Raw genomic sequence first — 17,560 nt, forward strand, 5'->3', positions numbered from 1 at the left:
TTATAACGTACACTGTGTTTTTCAATTTTTATGGAAAAATATTTTTATTTTTATGTCATCTTGGACCATTTTAGTTAATCGATATTAACCATTAACCATAACTATAACCGACTAAAACTATTAACCATAACCAATATTAACCGTTACCTAATGGTTATCGAAATACATTAACCAATTGTAATGGTTATCTTTCGATTTTGACCAATAACTGAACTAAATCGCCTCATACACACCCTACTTTCCAAACGTTGTATATGAAATTTCGTGTAGCTAACAACATTTCGAAAAAGCAAATTATAACATAAAGAAAGAATGCTTCTCGAGCATTATGCCTGTAGTTTTGTTACAAACTATTTAAAATATCCCTTTAGGGTTTTTTTAAAGCAAATAAAATCATTGACATTCAATCAAATATTAGGAAACCAATTCATTCATAGGTACAAGTTGCTGATTATTAAAGAAAACACAAGAAATAAAATAGAGGGTCTTAGAATTAAAAGGCATAAAATTCAGGGGTAAATTTCGTCATATATCAAAAACTAGATCTTTAGCGGGAATAATGCCAAACGGACAAACATACAGATACAGCTATTTCTTCTTCACCACCACCCAACAACAGATCTGAGTTCTGACACACACCAGTACACCATCACTTTCACACACTATGCCTAAACCGTCACTGGCGTCTCCGCCACCTCCGCCGCCGCAAACCCCCCTCAAAAACCCATTAATCAGACTCTTCTTCATCTTCTTCCTCTGTTATACTGTGTATATTCTTGGCTCATACAGATCCACCATCAACACCTCCTTTACACCCACAACGAAAAATCAACAAAACTGCTTAAATCCCATCACCGTTTTCACGAACTTCTCCCACCAAAACACTCCGCCACCGCTCGATTTCAAACCTCACAACACCCTCCTCCCTCCGCCACCACAAAAGTTCCAGATTTGCCCTGCTAATTTCACCCATTACTGCCCTTGTCAGGATCCACAAAGGGAAAGACTGTTTAAAGTAGAGAAAATGTTACACCGGGAGCGGCACTGTCCTGCCACCGGCGGAGATATTCTCCGGTGTCTTGTACCGGAACCAGTGGGGTACAAGAAGCCATTTCCATGGCCGAAAAGTAGAGCTCAAGCTTGGTTCAGTAATGTACCATTCAAGACGCTGACGGAGTCTAAGAAACAGCAGAACTGGGTCCGATTGGTCGGCGATCGGCTGGTTTTTCCCGGCGGTGGAACTTCTTTCCAGAAAGGAGTGAAGGGTTATATCGATCAATTGAAGAAGATGGTGCCATTGGAATCTGGAGCTATTAGAACTGTTCTTGATACAGGGTGTGGGGTAAGTGACGTGTGATTCTTGAAATCAAGTTCATTTATCAAGATTCTAATCGTATAAGCTAGTTCTTCGTTAAATTGCTTCTTTTTTCTTTAATTGATTAGACCGGTCCGGTCTAAACGCTTTAAACAAATAAAACCAGTCTTCTTTTTAGGACCGACCAAACATCGTTAGTATTGACTTTTTATATAAAACGTTTGTCACTTGTTAGTTGTAATTGTAAATGTTTGTCATTTGTAATAAATATCTATTATACATAAATAAATAAAAAGTGGTTTTAAACTTATTGTATTCCAGTGAAACCGGTCCTAATCAGTTTAGTCTTTTTTATGAGCGGTTTTGTTTTGGATTGTTGGTCCATCTCTTATTAGTATTATTGGTTTAACCATGTCAGGTTGCAAGCTTTGGAGATTCACTAATGGATTACAACATTATAACAATGTCTATAGCTCCAAGAGATGTACATGAAGCTCAGGTGCAATTTGCCCTAGAAAGAGGCCTTCCCGCTATGCTTGGTGTCCTTGGCACCTACAGACTACCCTACCCATCAACGTCATTCGACATGGCTCATTGCTCTCGTTGCCTCATCCCATGGACACAATATGGTACTTACACAAACCCTAAAATTACATCTTATAATCATTTCCATCATAATGCTTATGTTATGATAATGATGGTGATGATGATGTTGTCATGTTGTGTTGCTAGATGGATTGTATCTAATGGAAATTGATCGGGTCTTAAGGCCAGGTGGTTACTGGGTGTTGTCGGGCCCGCCTATTAACTGGCGGGCCCGCTACACCGCCTCAGACGGAACCACCAAGGACCCTAAAAAAGAGCTTAGTAGTTTGGAGGATCTTGCCAGGCGACTTTGTTGGAAAAAGATTAAAGGAAAAGGGCCAATTGCAGTGTGGCAAAAACCTAACGATCATATCGAATGCATCGAAAAGAAAAAAGATTTGAAATCTCCTATGTTTTGTAACCCGGACAACGATCTGGATGATGGGTGGTATAAAAAGATGGATGCATGCATCACTCCTTTACCTCAAGTGAACCATGTGCTTGAGAAGTGGCCTAAGAGGTTGAATAGTATTCCACCAAATCATGATTTCGGAATGAAAGATTTGGTTAACGATAATTTGTTATGGAAAAAGAGAGTTTATGAGTATGTGAAAGTGGTTGAATCGTTATCGAATGGTGGGTATAGAAATGTTATGGACATGAACGCGGGATTCGGAGGATTTGCAGCTTCTCTTTCTGAGTATCCGGTTTGGGTCATGAATGTTGTTCCTCATGATTCAAAGTTGAAAACCCTCGGCATTATCTATGAACGTGGCCTAATCGGGACCTACATGAATTGGTTCGTTTTTTTAGACTCCATATATAGAGACAGAGAAACAGACGGATAAGACTGTGTCTAGCTGATGACTGTTTGTTAATTTCTTGCATACAGGTGTGAACCATTCTCGACATATCCTAGATCATACGACTTGATACACGCGGACAACGTGTTTAGCTTGTACATGAACAAGTAAGCTCATATAATTCGAGTTTCGGATTGTTATTCCCTTAATTTCAATTACTAAATCTGACTTTTTTTTTTGGCTTTACACAGATGTGACATTCTCGACATATTCATTGAGATGCACAGAATCCTTCGCCCTAAAGGGACGATCATAATCACAGATCATGTAGACATTGTTATGAAGTTGAAAAGACATACAGATCAAATGCGATGGCAGACTAAACTATTGGACACCGAAACCAGCCCTAGAAAGTTGTTTTTTGTTAACATTTAAATGCATCAAGAAATCTATAATAGAGCAATTAGATTTTTTAAGTACAAAACATATTTATTATGTAAATGTCTTTTCGAAAAACAAAAATAAAAATAAAAAACTCTAACTTCACTTGTTTTCTCCATCGCCTCCATATTCTGTGGAATTCCCATTCCAAAAAGCGTTTTTACCATTAAACTTCTTATCATCTTCATCGTGTTTCAACGTGTGAATATTGCTTCCACTTCCAAATCTTGATGAACTTGGGTTGTTGATTTGGTTATCTGTTACAAGATATGACCTTCTACTGCCCGTAAAGCTGCCCGGATTTGACCCTGAAAATACATAACAGTAACAATAAGCCTTTCATGTGAAAATTAAAAAAGATTTTAATAAAATAATAATTACCAGAACCAGATTCTTGATTGGTCGTTTGAGTATTATCCCGTACAGTGTTATTGCCACCAAGATAGGCTAAAGGGTTAACATATGATAGAACCTTTCTCCAAAGAGAAAAATATCCTTCGCCATCTGGTGCTGACGTGGCAGTGGTGGAGACTGATGATGTGTCACGGTTAGGTATGACAGATCGCGGTTTGTAGTAACCGGTGGATTTCAGATGTGGAACTATTATTAATGCTTGTCTATCGAGTAGACTTAACTCTGTTAAAGTCTTGGTTAAATCTGAAATTATGGAAAAAAAAATTAATATAAAAATAAATCTTTTGAAGATTTTTAGTAAAGTTTTTACCTTGGTCAGTGAAAACCTTGCGAGGGTAAGGAATGGCTAGATCATAAGGGCCAATGCTACTTTCTTGCTTTTCATCTATGTAATTTTTCACCATTTTTAAAGTGCTTGTAGGTTGGAATTTTTCTTGGACATTTATACCCCCAGGTAATCGTATGTTTAAATGAATATCAGTTGATTTGTTTGTGTTTGAATCCAAATCTGAATTATCAATATCAACCTTTTTTACATCTTTAACAACTTGAGGAGCCTTCAAGTTTGGTTTTTTGACAATTTCAGATTCAATTGCAGTTGTGATCACTTGGTTAACTGATTTGCTACTTGTTGTAACTGAATTATCAATATCAGATTTTTTGTCATGATCTGCATCTTTTTTATCCACTGAAGCATTGTCATTTGTATTAACTGATAATGTTGAAGAACTTCCAGTTTCAGGTGAGGTTGAAGGAGGAATTGCAGAGGGAAGTTGTTCAGATTGTCTGGAGACAAGTGCTGCAGATAAAAAAGAGGCAGTTGTTTCCTGTAGAAGAAAATGTAATTTGTAATTAAATTTTATACTTTTTCTTACAAATTCACAAAGAAGAAAAGAAAAATAATATAATTTCTCAAGTACCTGAACATGAAGACTCAACCATTCTTTCTCAAGGGTTGAAGCCAGAACCTCACCACTAACAAAGCCCTCTGCTCATTATTTAAAAGATAACAAAAAGAAAATACAAATTCAGTTTATTTATTAAAAAAAAAAAAGAGATCCCAAATATAATAAAGGTTGTAACTTTACCATTTTGCCATAGTTGGATGCCATTATATCCAATAGCTGTTATACAAGGAGCAGGTTTTTGTGGGTCTATTCAAATTGATGTAAGGTACATATATGATATAAGTAATAGTCTAATTTTATGGATGTGTTATTAGTGAAAAAAAAAAAAGGAATTTCATTTGGAGATTTCAAAGTGTCAAATTTCAATCAAAGGATACATAATGCAGAAAATTGAGCAGCATCTGTGCTTCCTTCCAAAATGTGCAATAAAATGCAGTACTTTGATAATGACTCTGCCACCTAAATTCAGTCAACTTTCATTAGATGATAAAGTTGTTCAAGAAGTATAGTATGCTGTATGGAATTTGTGGCTTGAAATTGGTGTATAACATGAGATGTAATGTAACATATTAGTTTGATTTGATTGGAAAAGATATCATATTAGACATTTATGATTTAACTCACACTAGACATTGACCAAGTAGATTTATCCATAGAGATTGAGTCTTCATTGTCACCTGTAAATATGAAAATCAAAGCATTTTAAACAACCAGATATTGTATTCTAATGTCATATGAAAATGTTTGCTCCATTGATCATATTTGTTTCTAATATCTAGAGCAAATTACTGTATTTTTATCATTTACAGTAATGCTATTGTATGTGGATGATGCCAAAATCTTGATTTTCTACTCCTCAAGGGTCGTTAAGGATATAACTTTTGGTATCTAGGAGGATGATGAGGAATAAGAACAAATATCATGAAAGAGAACATGTATGTACCTGAAATGTAAACTAGAAAAAGTTTTTTCTGCCTTTTTGCTTCAGTGATTGCTTCAATGATAGAACCTTTGAATGCGAGAGAGGAGATAGATTGTTCCATCTGTACAAAATACATGACCACTTTAGGACTGGATAAGCAAGGATGTACTCGTTACTTATTCTAACTTTACTCTGAGAAAAAAACAGAATGAAAAAATAAAAGTGGTAAAACCTGTATGCATTTCAAGATTCGAAGTGCAAATAAAATAGAAAAACATTATTGAATCCAACTATAAGAAGGACGTTGCAATGATTAGATAAAGGTGAGTTCGAAATCCATGAATTCTTTTGTGCTTGGTGGAATTAGGTTGGGTGTCGTCTTCTCTGGGATTCAACAATGTATCTATATGATCCGGGGGAAACTATAGCAGTCAAAACTAGGAAAAGCTAAAGTTTTATGCGATTCAAGAGGTGCATCCTAAATCAGAGCTAGCAAAACAAAAAGAAGCGACTTTGGCAGTATGCCGATGAAGTAAAAACACAAAGAACCGGAAATAGGCGTTCACTCATATCGAACCGATTATGATGGAGTTCGATTGCTCGATTTAGAACCCTAATTCGTAATCAATCACATTTAGCTTCGACTATGCTACTCAACACATGATCGAAATTCAAATCAGAGATCATCTACTAACATCCGGCTTAATTATCAAAATTCTTAACCGTGCTAGTGAACACAATCCACACAGGTCATGAAATTGAACACAACTAGTGGCTGTCGCACATGAATCACATGACTCTCGGATTTCCAAATAAGCAAATAGTAATTTACAATCAATTGACTAAAAACGTTGGTGAAATCTAGGCAAAACAAAGTTCGTACCTTAGGGATTTGTGACGTTTCTTATTCTTCACCTTGATTTTCCGTGTGTTTATGATGGAACTCTCTGCAACCACTATTTGTCCATTTTAGACAACCAGAAAAGTCTTCTTTGATGGGCTAAACTCGTGCTTCTAAAAATCGGGTAAACAAGAAGAAATAGTAAAATATTTTTTTTAGAAAAATTTACATAAACAGTCCCTATGGTTTTTAAATTTATAAGTTTCTATTTATATTTTATTCATTATGATTTTGTGGTTTCATTTCATGGCATGATTATAAATTGACTAAATACCCTATTTTTAATTTATTTATATATTTCTTACTATAATTTTATTTAAAAAAATACATAAACCCACCCCTATACCCCACCCACTTCTCTCCCAACGTCTTTATCTTCATCGTCGGTGAAAAGAAATACATAAGCATTTCGGTGAAAGAAATGCAAGGGCAAAAATGAACCATATACATAGAATTATACCTTCTGTTTCAATACAATCACACACACTAACTAACCAAATATGATATGCATTGAAGTTGAACCATATATGATAGGAAAAAATGAACTATGTGCACATCAATGACAAGAAATCGAACAAAACATTGAAACTTAAACCTGACGAATATCCTCAAATAACATTTAATTTCAATACAATCATACACACTAATTAACACAAATTGTGTGAGACTGGAATATACCCATAGATCATTCTTATAAAGCTAGTGTAACACCCTGTTTCGAGTCGTTTCATAATTCAGGGGTGTGACCCGAAAATCAAGTATCATAACACTTCGGGCTTTGGGGAAAGAGAGTTTTAGACCCATTTGTAAGTGGATAATGTAGATTATGTGATCCAAAAGTTTGGATTGTGCTTCGGAGCGAAAGGGCATAATGGTAAAAGTGATGCTTCATGCCTTTTCTTTGAATTAAGGATTTTAGTTCGATGTGTTTTAAGTCAAAAGTAATTAAATAGGGTTGTAGAGCTCCTCAGTATCTTTCCGTGGATATAAAGATCGTTGAAAACAGAGTTAGTACGAAAAAGTTATGACTGTTAGAAGTTAAGAAGGTTTTAGACTTAGTCTATTACGTTGGGCATACAGGAAGTATGTTGGGAGTACTAGGGCATCCCTGGTACGTTGGGCGTACGTGATCAGTGCCCAAACCTTATTTTCGTGGTTTGAGCCATATTTGAGCTCATTAACTTCCCCAAACCTATTTCATTCTCATCCTCCACCTCTCCAACGCCCTCCCTTAAAAACCCCAACCCTAGTTTGAGCCTTTTGAGCAAAAAAAGGTGTTCTTAAGTGATTTGGAGTGTTCTTGGTGCATCTTGGAAAAGAAGGAGTTCTTTGGAGAAGTATTGGTTGCATTGGAGTTTATAGATCAAGACTTTGTTCACCTTGATCTTTCTTCTAAATGTATAAAGTTTGAATCTTGATGATACATTTGATAGATCTAGCTAGTCTTGGGTGTTATGAGCTTTTGGTCGCTTTAGTGTATAAAGTTTAGATCTTGAAAGTTATGACCTTGTTATGGATAAAGTTGGAAACTTTATCCATCTAAACACCATATTGATTCAGATCTAAAGGCTTGAAACTTGGACTTAATGGATAAAGTTAGGAAAGATGCGATTTTGGTCCCTTTGAGACTTAAAGACTAGACCTTATACTCAGCTATCTCTTCGTGAGTTGCTTTGGTTTCGTCTATCTCATTCAACTCCTTATCAAGGACGTATTCCTTGTCCTCATAACGCAAGGCCATTTGGATGTTTCGGATCCAATCATTGAAATTGGAACCATCGAACATGACCCTCACGCAAATGTTCAAAAGCGAGAAAGAGTTAGCAGGGTTGTTGGAGGAACCGAAAGCGTTGTTGGAAGTTGACATCTGCAAAAGAAGAAGGACAAGTTTTTATTAGATAAAGAATCCTTAATATAACACTCAAAATTAAATATTAAGGCTAGGACCTAACAAAATAATCCACAATTCGGAAAAGAGATGTCGTAATCCAATTGTAAATTATTTGAAGGTAGGTAAATGACGATTTACCAATTCCACCACGAAAAAAAAAATTAAAAGAATTAGGTTTTAAATGAAATGAAACTCCTAGATTCTTTGAGATTCATTAAACTATTAAATGACATGTTTAATCTCGATTATGTCCTTCAAGTTTGTGACTGGGATACCGAAGATCACAAACAAGATGTAAATAATCATGCAAATTGGCTTGGTACTCTCGATGTCATTTACCACCTAATCAATGTGTCAGTTAACCACATATGCTCCATTGATCAATGATAATTAACGAGTTACCCATTGCCACCCTTGTTAGTCCAAGTTAATGTGTCGGTTAACCACACATGCTCCGCTAACGACTTGACAAAGTGCAATGTGCAATTTCATAGACTAGTATCAAATTCACATTTTCCTAAAGTAACTAAGATTGGGATTTTGTAAAAAGATTTAGTTACTTTAAATATATCATTATACTTATTAATGAGAGTTTAATGTTCTATCCTACCCATTCGACTAACGACCATCCACTGGTCAAGAGTGCAGTAGGTAAGAGTATATACCCAATGAGGTCATTTTATAGGTCGCTTCCTTAAAAACCCCTTAAAAACCCCTTATAGACCCCTTATACATATATAATATTAAACTTTTAATTATAATTATATATATATATATATATATATATATATATATATAGTATAAGGGTGTATTTTAAATATTTCAAAATACTAGGGTTTTTAATAATTTAAAAATTTTGAAATTAATATCTTTTAATTTAAAATCTTAAACATTAAAAACCTTGATTAATAATTATCAAAAATTAAACAATTAATTTAAATTATTAAATCTCATAGGATTATCCGTTAACTAAATAATTTAATTTAATCCCTTTATCCCCTAGATTTCGAAATTTGGGAAAGGATATATCAAAATCATCAAATATTCATTTAAACAATTAAAAGATAATACTAATACCTACCCAAAACCCTAGATTTTCGAAATCTAATCTTGGGGAAGTAGTTTCAAAATTTCTAGGGTTAGCAAACCCTAAAAATCGAAATCATGAGGGTCAAGGAAAGGGTTCAAAAACCCTAATCAAATTTCGAACCTAGGGTTTTGAAACCCTAATTTCGAAAAATCCAAGCCTTAGGGTTTAATTGCCATAAACCCTAATTTTTCAAGTTTAATCTATTGTATCAAATCTAATTGAAAACAAAACCAAAGGCTCTGATATCAATGATGAGTTATATACAAACAATCCTATGTGTGCATGCAACCCTAGATTTGGATATATGTTTTCTCTATTAGACATACAAGCATTGAACACAAAAGGAAAACCCTAATATGCATCTAATAATTCGAAATCTACAAAAACTAGATCACATACCTTTGTTGCTATATAGTAATAACAACCAAAACTTGAAGATCCTTGCTTTTGAGAACAAGTATCACAAGCGTAGTACCTCTAATGGCTCACAAACACACTAGGGAAAGAGAATGAATATGAGAGAGAGAGAGGAGAGAGGAGTAACTTGCTCAGAAATTCGGCTCTTCTAGGGTTTCAAGAGAGTGCATGAATTTAAGAGCAAAGGGGCTCTATTTATACATGAGGCTAACTAGGGTTTTGAGGTAGAAACTATAATCCCTTAGCGTAGAGCCTAAGCAAGTCCATGGACCCCTTCCTTAGGGCTTGGACGAAAATCTCTAGAACCTTCTAAGGATTTTCGACCCTCCCCAATAAGGGTGATCTAATGGCCCAAAACCACAACTATCAAATAATTGCAAACACAGCCCCTGTACTTTTAATCAGTTCCTTAAATCCCAAAATTAATTCCAATTTAATTTCTGATTAAATACTAATTAATAATATGATTTCTAATTAATATATTATTCTTATAATATACTAATAAATCATTTTATGCACCAATTTATTATTCCAAATAATAAACTCAGTCTCTCACTCCAATAATCATCATGTCTAGTTGCTAGTGTGAAGGCAACCAAAAAGGGTCATGCTACTATCAAATCAACTACATACCAATTTATAGTTATGGGCTTAGACACCTAATCCAACAATGTTATGTGGTGGTACATTGGGGGAAACTCACTAAGCGTTGGCTTACAATTTTTGGGTTATGGTTTTAGGTACTTCTGAGGATCATGGGAAGGCGAAGGCGTGACCGTACGCATCCTGATTTTATGTTGTTGATCTTGGAAAGCTCTGATTTTAAATAATATTTTGAAAACAATGGTTTTATAAACACTTTTAATAGTAAACAAGTTGTTTTGAAAAGTTTAAATTGGTTGTGATTTTTTAGGTGTTACAAAAATGGTATAAAAATCTTTTTACATGGGTCGAATACCAACCACATAAGACATTAAAACAATAAGGATCATTCGTGTAACGGAAAAAAAGTTATGGACGAAACATATGGATCTAAGAAACTACATGGACCATTTATGTAATTTTGATTTTTTTTTTAATTTATTTAATCGTGAAATCTAAATCTATTTTAAATTACTTAAATGGTCTTATAGTATATTGAAGTTCGTATTTTGAATTCAAATTTAAATTTTTTTTTTTTGGAAATGTAGTCCTTATGGTTTGTCTTTAACCGCCGGTGGTCATTTTGACCACTGGTTGAGAACTACTGTTAAAGGCATATAAGATAACCAATTTACCCTCAATTTGCTTTTCTTTTTTGTTATTTTATCATTATTTTATTTATTTATTTATTTTACTTTTACAAATCAATTAAGTTCCCACCACTTCATCTCCACAATAATCTATCACTATCCATTTCCCTTCTTACATGTTAGTTTTCTCATCTGGTTAATTTCCAAACATCATATTTGGTCATCCTCTTTCCTCCTTTCCTCTTTTCCTCTTCCTATGTAGCTCTGTCTTTTCTTTACAATCTCTTCTTGTCTGTAAGTGGCGGAACAAAATGTTATGGGTAGCACATATAAATTTTCGAAGTAGCACGCCAAAAAATTTATACTACACCAAAATTATTTCTAAAAAATTTTCATTGCGTCTGAAAATTTAAGAGGTACAAGCTACCCAGACACCTATATAAATACTCTCAATGCCCTAGAGCTTTGTTTAAACATACTTTATGCAAGATTACTTTTTCCACTAAAGTTTTACATTTCTTGAAAGCAAGGAATAGGATTTTGGAAAATTAAAAAAAAAAAAAAAAAGAAGCTATTTGGAGAGTTTCGATCTTTTCAATCCTTTTTACCATATTAATTCATAAATCCATGTATATAACCATTTTAAATCTTGCAGATTGTACTATATTTAGTGAGAGGTTCTTTCCTATTACATGCCTTTAGTGGGACATCCAACTCACTTAATTGATGTGCACAAAAGTACCCACTAATTTTAATATTTATAACCTAACAAACTTAACTATCTATGCACTTATAGGCAGTGTACCTAGTCAGATTACAGTATAGCTTGGGTAAGTCGGGTGTTGGTCATAGGGAACGGTGTTCTAATTAATTTACTTACTATTAATTTGACCTAATTTATTAACAAGTTTAATAAGGGATTTTATTTGGTTTTACAAGATCAGATGAACTTAAATCAAATTCAATAATAAAAACACACTCTTGTTTAGGTTGAATCCACTTCTCCCTTATGGCTAGCTAACGATTACGGATTATTAAGTTGGTTTTTAGTTGTATTAGTAATTTAGTTCTATCTTACCAATAATTAACTAATTCATGTCAAACCATGTATGTTCACACATAATTAAACACAGAACTAATTATGAATGTAAATACGCTATGTAAGATTTGTTGTATAAACGCACTTATGATCACAATTCACGTTCTCTAGCACAGCTAAACTTTATTTATTCTAATTATTAACTAAGATTGGTCAATCCTAGCTCTAACAATTCAATGTTCACTAAATTATTAGGTAAACAGGTTCATGCAGTTTAATGGTCACTAAACTACACAGAACATGCAATTAAGCAATTAGATAAACAAATAATAACATGCTAGGTCATACAAATCAAACACAAGCAAATTTTTACCAACTAAGCTCAATCCATAAGCATATAACTATTCATAAGTTTAAAGCTTCATCTAGCTAAACAAGAGTAGCTAGATTGAGCTGCTCATCATAGTAATTAAACTAACACAACTAAAACTAATAAAAGACATGTTCTTATTTAACTAAATTATAAACCTTTACTTCTTTTGGTGTTGAAAACCCTCTTCCAGAACCTTTCTTTCGCTCTAAATCGTCTCCTGGAATTCTTTTTCTTCTGCCAAAAGCCTTCATTCTCGTAATAATCAGGAGGACTTATATAATCCTCAAAAACCCGTGCCACGTCGTGGCCAGATGCGCCACGTCATGGGCTTCAAGTAATCCGTATCCTTCAAGGAAATCCTCCGCGTCGCGATGTTTATCTTCTGGAACACCCGTGCCACGTCGTGGGCTTCACCGCCACGTCGTGAATTGAGCGCTTATCGTGAATTTATTATTTCCTTGTCTTTCAAGCCTCCCATGTTCCCCATTTTGTCACCTTTGGTCCCTCTCTTCGAAAATCCTTTATATTGACTGAAAATAACAATTTAAACTCATAAGTATCATTATTCTAAACATATTATCAATTTATTAATAAAAATGCACTTAAATATTGCCTAAAAATAAGTATAAATATGGCAATATCATTAATCAATATCGAGATATAAAAAGAGAAAACAACAATTTCATAGATTTTCACTTTCAAACCCAATTAAATCATCATACAATAAGTTTCTCTCTAAATTCTTCATCAACCCATATTTAAAGAGTACATAAATCTTGTAAAATCATATTACATCATTTAGAAAAAAAAAATGCTTCAAAACAAGTGAAACTTAGTGACGAACGGTGAGAAACTACCTGAGTCATAAAATCATTTTTCACTTCCGAATCACAAAATGCTTGTTGCGTTCGACATGAAAAGTAGGAATATGATTATCATTTATGTACATGTCATCGTTAAGGTCATGTGCCTCTTGGTTGGAATTTATGTTCCAATTAGAAAATATCAAAACATTTCGACTATAAGGAATACTACTAGTTTTGTGTAAGATATAGTCGTACCAATTGATGTCTTAGTCTGGATCGAATTAAATGCATCTATACCCTTCATTTGTCCTACATACAAATTTGGATGATTTGGCAAAGTATGGAGATTGTGTTAGAATCGTCTTACATAGATCAACCAGATAGTTTATAAAACAAAATAAGGGAAAAGATCGTTATGATAAAAAACATAAACAATCCACAAACAATATGTAGCTAATGTAAATGTTGAAACACTATGATAAAAGAAATCAAAACCTGCTTTTGGTAGTTATCACTAGAGAATTTAACTACTAACTACTCACAGTGAAGAACCACATGTTGATCGTTTTACTCCATACATGAAGTTCAACAACCTGAAATGAAGTTCAAAACCTGATTTTTTATTTTATGTCAATGAATGTTTTACTCCATACATGAAGTTCAACAACCTGACATCTTAAGGGGCATCTTAGTAACAATGTAAAATGGCCAAACTATGTTGCCATCATCCTAATATTCAAATTATGACTTTTTGATAAGATTTTACCAGAATTGACCAATACGTCTTGAACAAAGTCTTATACGGTATAATTAAAGTTACCTAAAACGACAAAGATTTTTCATCTTTTCTTCGTTCGGTATAACCCTATTTTGGCAATATTCGTTATCTTGTTTCCTGCACATATAGTTCAAAATTCTATCATAGTAGGCCATTCTAATGTCAACAAAATATTATTTACATGTAATTATACATATTTTATACTAAACACATATAGTGCATAAGGTTGAAGATGAAAAGGACGAAAGAGGAAGGTTAAGGGGTCCGATAAAGGTCTACTTACAATAAATAGTAATAAAAGTTGTCACATCCGGATTCTTGGAGGTATTTAAATTTAATGTATTTTGGCTTTTGGGCGGAACCACATTGTGGTGAAGGCATCCTACGATATGGTAATAGTCGATGTATCGCGTGTTTTAAATGACCGCCACGACGTGGCAACCTAAGGCCACAGTGTGGCAGCTGTTTAATGAGAACCCTACTATCTGAGGTTTGCACCCTATTTAAGGGAATGTGATGGCTAGGGTTGCTCACCCTTAGCCTCCATGACACTCACTCAGCCTCCAAGCAAACCCTAATCTCCATTTTTTCTCTCTTAACTTTTTTGTGTTAATTTTTGGGGAGTAAAAGAAGAAGGAGGTGACTTCTAGATTTGGATTCAACAAGCAACTCTTCTCACCATCTTATTGTGCATCTTCTGGACTCTTGTAAGCCCCCAAGTTCCAAGGTTTTTGGTTTGTTATGTATAAATCTAGGTTTATATGCCTTAATCTTCTTGTCCTTGATTTTCGGATGATGAGATCTCATTAAGTTTGCAACTTTGTGAATCTCTAGGTCATTTTGGGCCCTTGATGCTTTGGATCTGGAGTAATATTGAGTTTTAGCATCATACATGGAAGATTTGGCCAAAAACCTCATTTTGACCTAATATAGTCCAATACATGCATTGGACATGCATCTCTAGAAAGTAATGACTTTTATGTTGTTATTTGATGCTAGAAACATTCTAGAAATGGGGATCTAGTAGTCTTCCAAGAGAAAGTGCTTAATGGGCTAAGCCAAATTATGTTTTTGCCCTATTTAGATATAGAAATGGGATCTCTATCCCTTAGAGAGTCTAAAGGATAAAGTTGGAAACTTTATCCACTTGGATCTTAGAATGCACGAGATTTGGGATTTGGATCCCTTAAGATCAAGGAAATCGACTTAATCCATTAAGTTGTTGGGAGCCTAGTGTCCACAGCGTGGCCTAGGTCTTCATGGCGTGGCGGCTGGGCTAAGACTCGTATGTTTTGTCATTTAGTGTCCACAACGTGACGACCTGTTGTAGTTAACTTTGACTTAGTTTAACCTAAGGGTATTTTAGGTATTTTGAGTTATATTTGAGATTGGTCGCTATTTGGTGAATAGGTGACGGGTGTAGCTAATATTAGGAGCAGAGACCTATTTAACGATTTGTTTGGACTGAGAGATGAGTTTTCCTCACTGTAATTGTGGGTCGAAGGCACCACTGTCGGACCAATAGGTTATGTTTCCTGGTATATAGGATGATGTTATACTGGTTATATGATAGATTAGTAGATCTGTATGATTACCTGTATTTGTTGGTTATGTGTTTGTATTTATCTATTGTATATGTTGACATATTGTGGTTGGGTTAAGGCGGTCATGCTTTGTGTTGAAGATCAAGACACCCGGGGCGTTCCGGATAGGCTGTAGGCTTTACGAGGTGGTCTAGTCAGGCCGAAGGCCCGGTTAAACGGTCCAGATAGGTTGTAGGCCCTACGAGGCGGTCCAGTCAGGCTGAAGGCTCATATATGCATGCTATTGTTTGTTATGTTGTGTGGTGGTACTTTGGAGGAACTCATTAAGCTTTAGCTTACGGTTTCAGTTTATTGTTTCAGATACTTCAGAGGATCATGGGAAAGCGAAGGCATGATCGTGCACATCTTCCCATTTTTATGATATTGGTTCTTGGGATACTCTGACTTTGATTATACTTTCGAGACAATAATTGTTTTTAAACACTTTATGGTTAATGGGTTGTTTTTGAAAAAAAAAATTAATTAAATGTCTTTGATTTTTGGGATGTAAGAAAAGTTAATAGAAATTACAAACTACAGGGAAAGATGATCTTTTTACATATACTTAGGAAGTGTTTAGGAATTTTTATTTAAAACAACATATGTTTTTTAGTGAAAATGCTTATTAGCTTATCCGGTGTCAAAACAAAGTTAAAAATAATGTTTGGATTAGTTTATTTGATACAAAAACATAATAAGCTAAAAAGTTAATTTTTAGTGTTTATAAAATGTTGCTTGTACGTTTAATAAGAAAATCACTTATCAAAAACTCTTTAAATAAATCAATAAGTAAGAAATACATAACTTATCAAAAGCTCATTATTTAAGTCATTATGTGCATATGAAATTTTATTATTTAAAGTTTTAAACACTTAAAACTTCTTATTATAAATGTCCAACCACCATAAATTAATAAATACTTCAAATAAGTAATCCAAACACCCCTTAAAGCCAAAGTTTTACCAAGTTAGGGATCAAAGTTAAAAATAAAAATAAAAAATCGATTAACGACTTAAAACGATAATATATTTTGTTTCATGTTTAGCCAACATTGTCTTTTGGTATATATTTGACCATTAATATTGTTTTGTATATTCAAAAAGGTTTAATATTACCTATAACAACCAATACCTTTTTTTTAACATATAAAACAAATTCAATGTTCAAATATATATAAAAACATTGTTGCTTAAATACGAATATCAACAAAATATGTTACCTTTTTAAGTTTTTAAGTCATTAATCCTAAAAAGATTAAGTAATTTATTGTTGTAGTTGATACTATATTATATGTTAACTGATATGAAGTGGGTTGGTGAAACCAATTAAACAACCCGCTGAAGAATGAGTGGTACCGGCGTTAACTCTATTGCTAATTAAGTTTTTACATTGATTGTTTTGTATTTTTTTAATTGAATGGGTTGAAAAAGATAGAATTTATGTGTGTTGTGGGTTGGGAAAGATGAAGAAAAAATGAAAGAGAAAAACCAATGTGGCAGTGAGTTGAGTGGGCTGGGAGAGAATAACTCCCTCCTCCCTTATAAATAACTAGTTTATAACCCGTGGAAACCACAGTTATAAAATTAATTAAACTTTAATAGTGGGAACTCAAAATTGTTAATCAATTATTTTAAATAAACTATTAATTAAGAGATATTTTTTTAGTTATATAAAATTATAATCGTTAATTTAAATAAATATGTGAAATTATATCACCTTATAATTTGTATTAATTTTATTTTAATTTTTATTCTAATATTATTAATTCAATGTAATTAAAATGAGAAATTTAAATTTGAAATTTGAAATTGAGAATTAATAGGTTAACAAGTGACATGCATTAATTAGGAGATCTAATAGCGTGACACATGGCAAAAGAAGAATAAAATATGTATTAATTAGGAGGCCTAATAGGATGACACATGTCAAAAGGAGATTAAAACTATTCTTTTATTAGAATAAGGAGATATTACGATAGATACATTACGAATGTTACTGGACCTTCTTTGTTATCTTATGGGAAATTGTCAGAAAAGTCTCAATATTTTCAGAAAAGTTTCAC

General features: G+C 33.6%; 2 protein-coding genes across 2 annotated transcripts; one reads left to right on the forward strand and one right to left on the reverse strand.

Moving 5' to 3' along the window:
• Positions 1-578: 578 nt before the first annotated feature.
• Positions 579-4,224, forward strand: LOC145059355 (S-adenosyl-L-methionine-dependent methyltransferases superfamily protein). Its single transcript, XM_079007210.1, has 5 exons — positions 579-1,342; positions 1,734-1,944; positions 2,048-2,699; positions 2,793-2,870; positions 2,955-4,224. The coding sequence occupies exons 1-5, from the start codon at positions 665-667 to the stop codon at positions 3,136-3,138; spliced, it is 1,803 nt and encodes a 600-aa protein (XP_078863336.1). The 5' UTR covers positions 579-664; the 3' UTR covers positions 3,139-4,224.
• LOC145059356 (Ubiquitin-like superfamily protein) lies at positions 3,106-6,391 on the reverse strand. Its single transcript, XM_079007211.1, has 9 exons — positions 6,272-6,391; positions 5,410-5,509; positions 5,091-5,143; positions 4,844-4,925; positions 4,647-4,712; positions 4,479-4,546; positions 3,869-4,385; positions 3,526-3,801; positions 3,106-3,452 (listed from the first exon to the last, which is right to left on the reverse strand). The coding sequence occupies exons 2-9, from the start codon at positions 5,507-5,509 to the stop codon at positions 3,247-3,249; spliced, it is 1,368 nt and encodes a 455-aa protein (XP_078863337.1). The 5' UTR covers positions 6,272-6,391; the 3' UTR covers positions 3,106-3,246.
• Between the last annotated feature and the right edge of the window lie 11,169 nt (positions 6,392-17,560).

Source organism: Lactuca serriola, chromosome 6 (assembly GCF_051521515.1).
Source record: "Lactuca serriola cultivar US96UC23 chromosome 6, Lser_US96UC23_V15, whole genome shotgun sequence".
Classification (NCBI taxonomy): Eukaryota; Viridiplantae; Streptophyta; class Magnoliopsida; order Asterales; family Asteraceae; genus Lactuca; species Lactuca serriola.

Bases quoted from the DNA above. Each gene is read 5' to 3' on its own strand.
- LOC145059355 (XM_079007210.1), top strand. From the start codon at position 665: ATGCCTAAACCGTCACTGGCGTCTCCGCCACCTCCGCCGCCGCAAACC. The intron at 1,945-2,047 runs GTACTTACACAA...TTGTGTTGCTAG, and splicing joins CATCCCATGGACACAATATG to ATGGATTGTATCTAATGGAA. The intron at 2,871-2,954 runs GTAAGCTCATAT...GGCTTTACACAG, and splicing joins TTTAGCTTGTACATGAACAA to ATGTGACATTCTCGACATAT.
- LOC145059356 (XM_079007211.1), bottom strand. From the start codon at position 5,509: ATGGAACAATCTATCTCCTCTCTCGCATTCAAAGGTTCTATCATTGAA. The intron at 4,926-5,090 runs GTGAGTTAAATC...GACTGAATTTAG, and splicing joins CTACTTGGTCAATGTCTAGT to GTGGCAGAGTCATTATCAAA. The intron at 3,453-3,525 runs GTAATTATTATT...ATGTATTTTCAG, and splicing joins CAATCAAGAATCTGGTTCTG to GGTCAAATCCGGGCAGCTTT.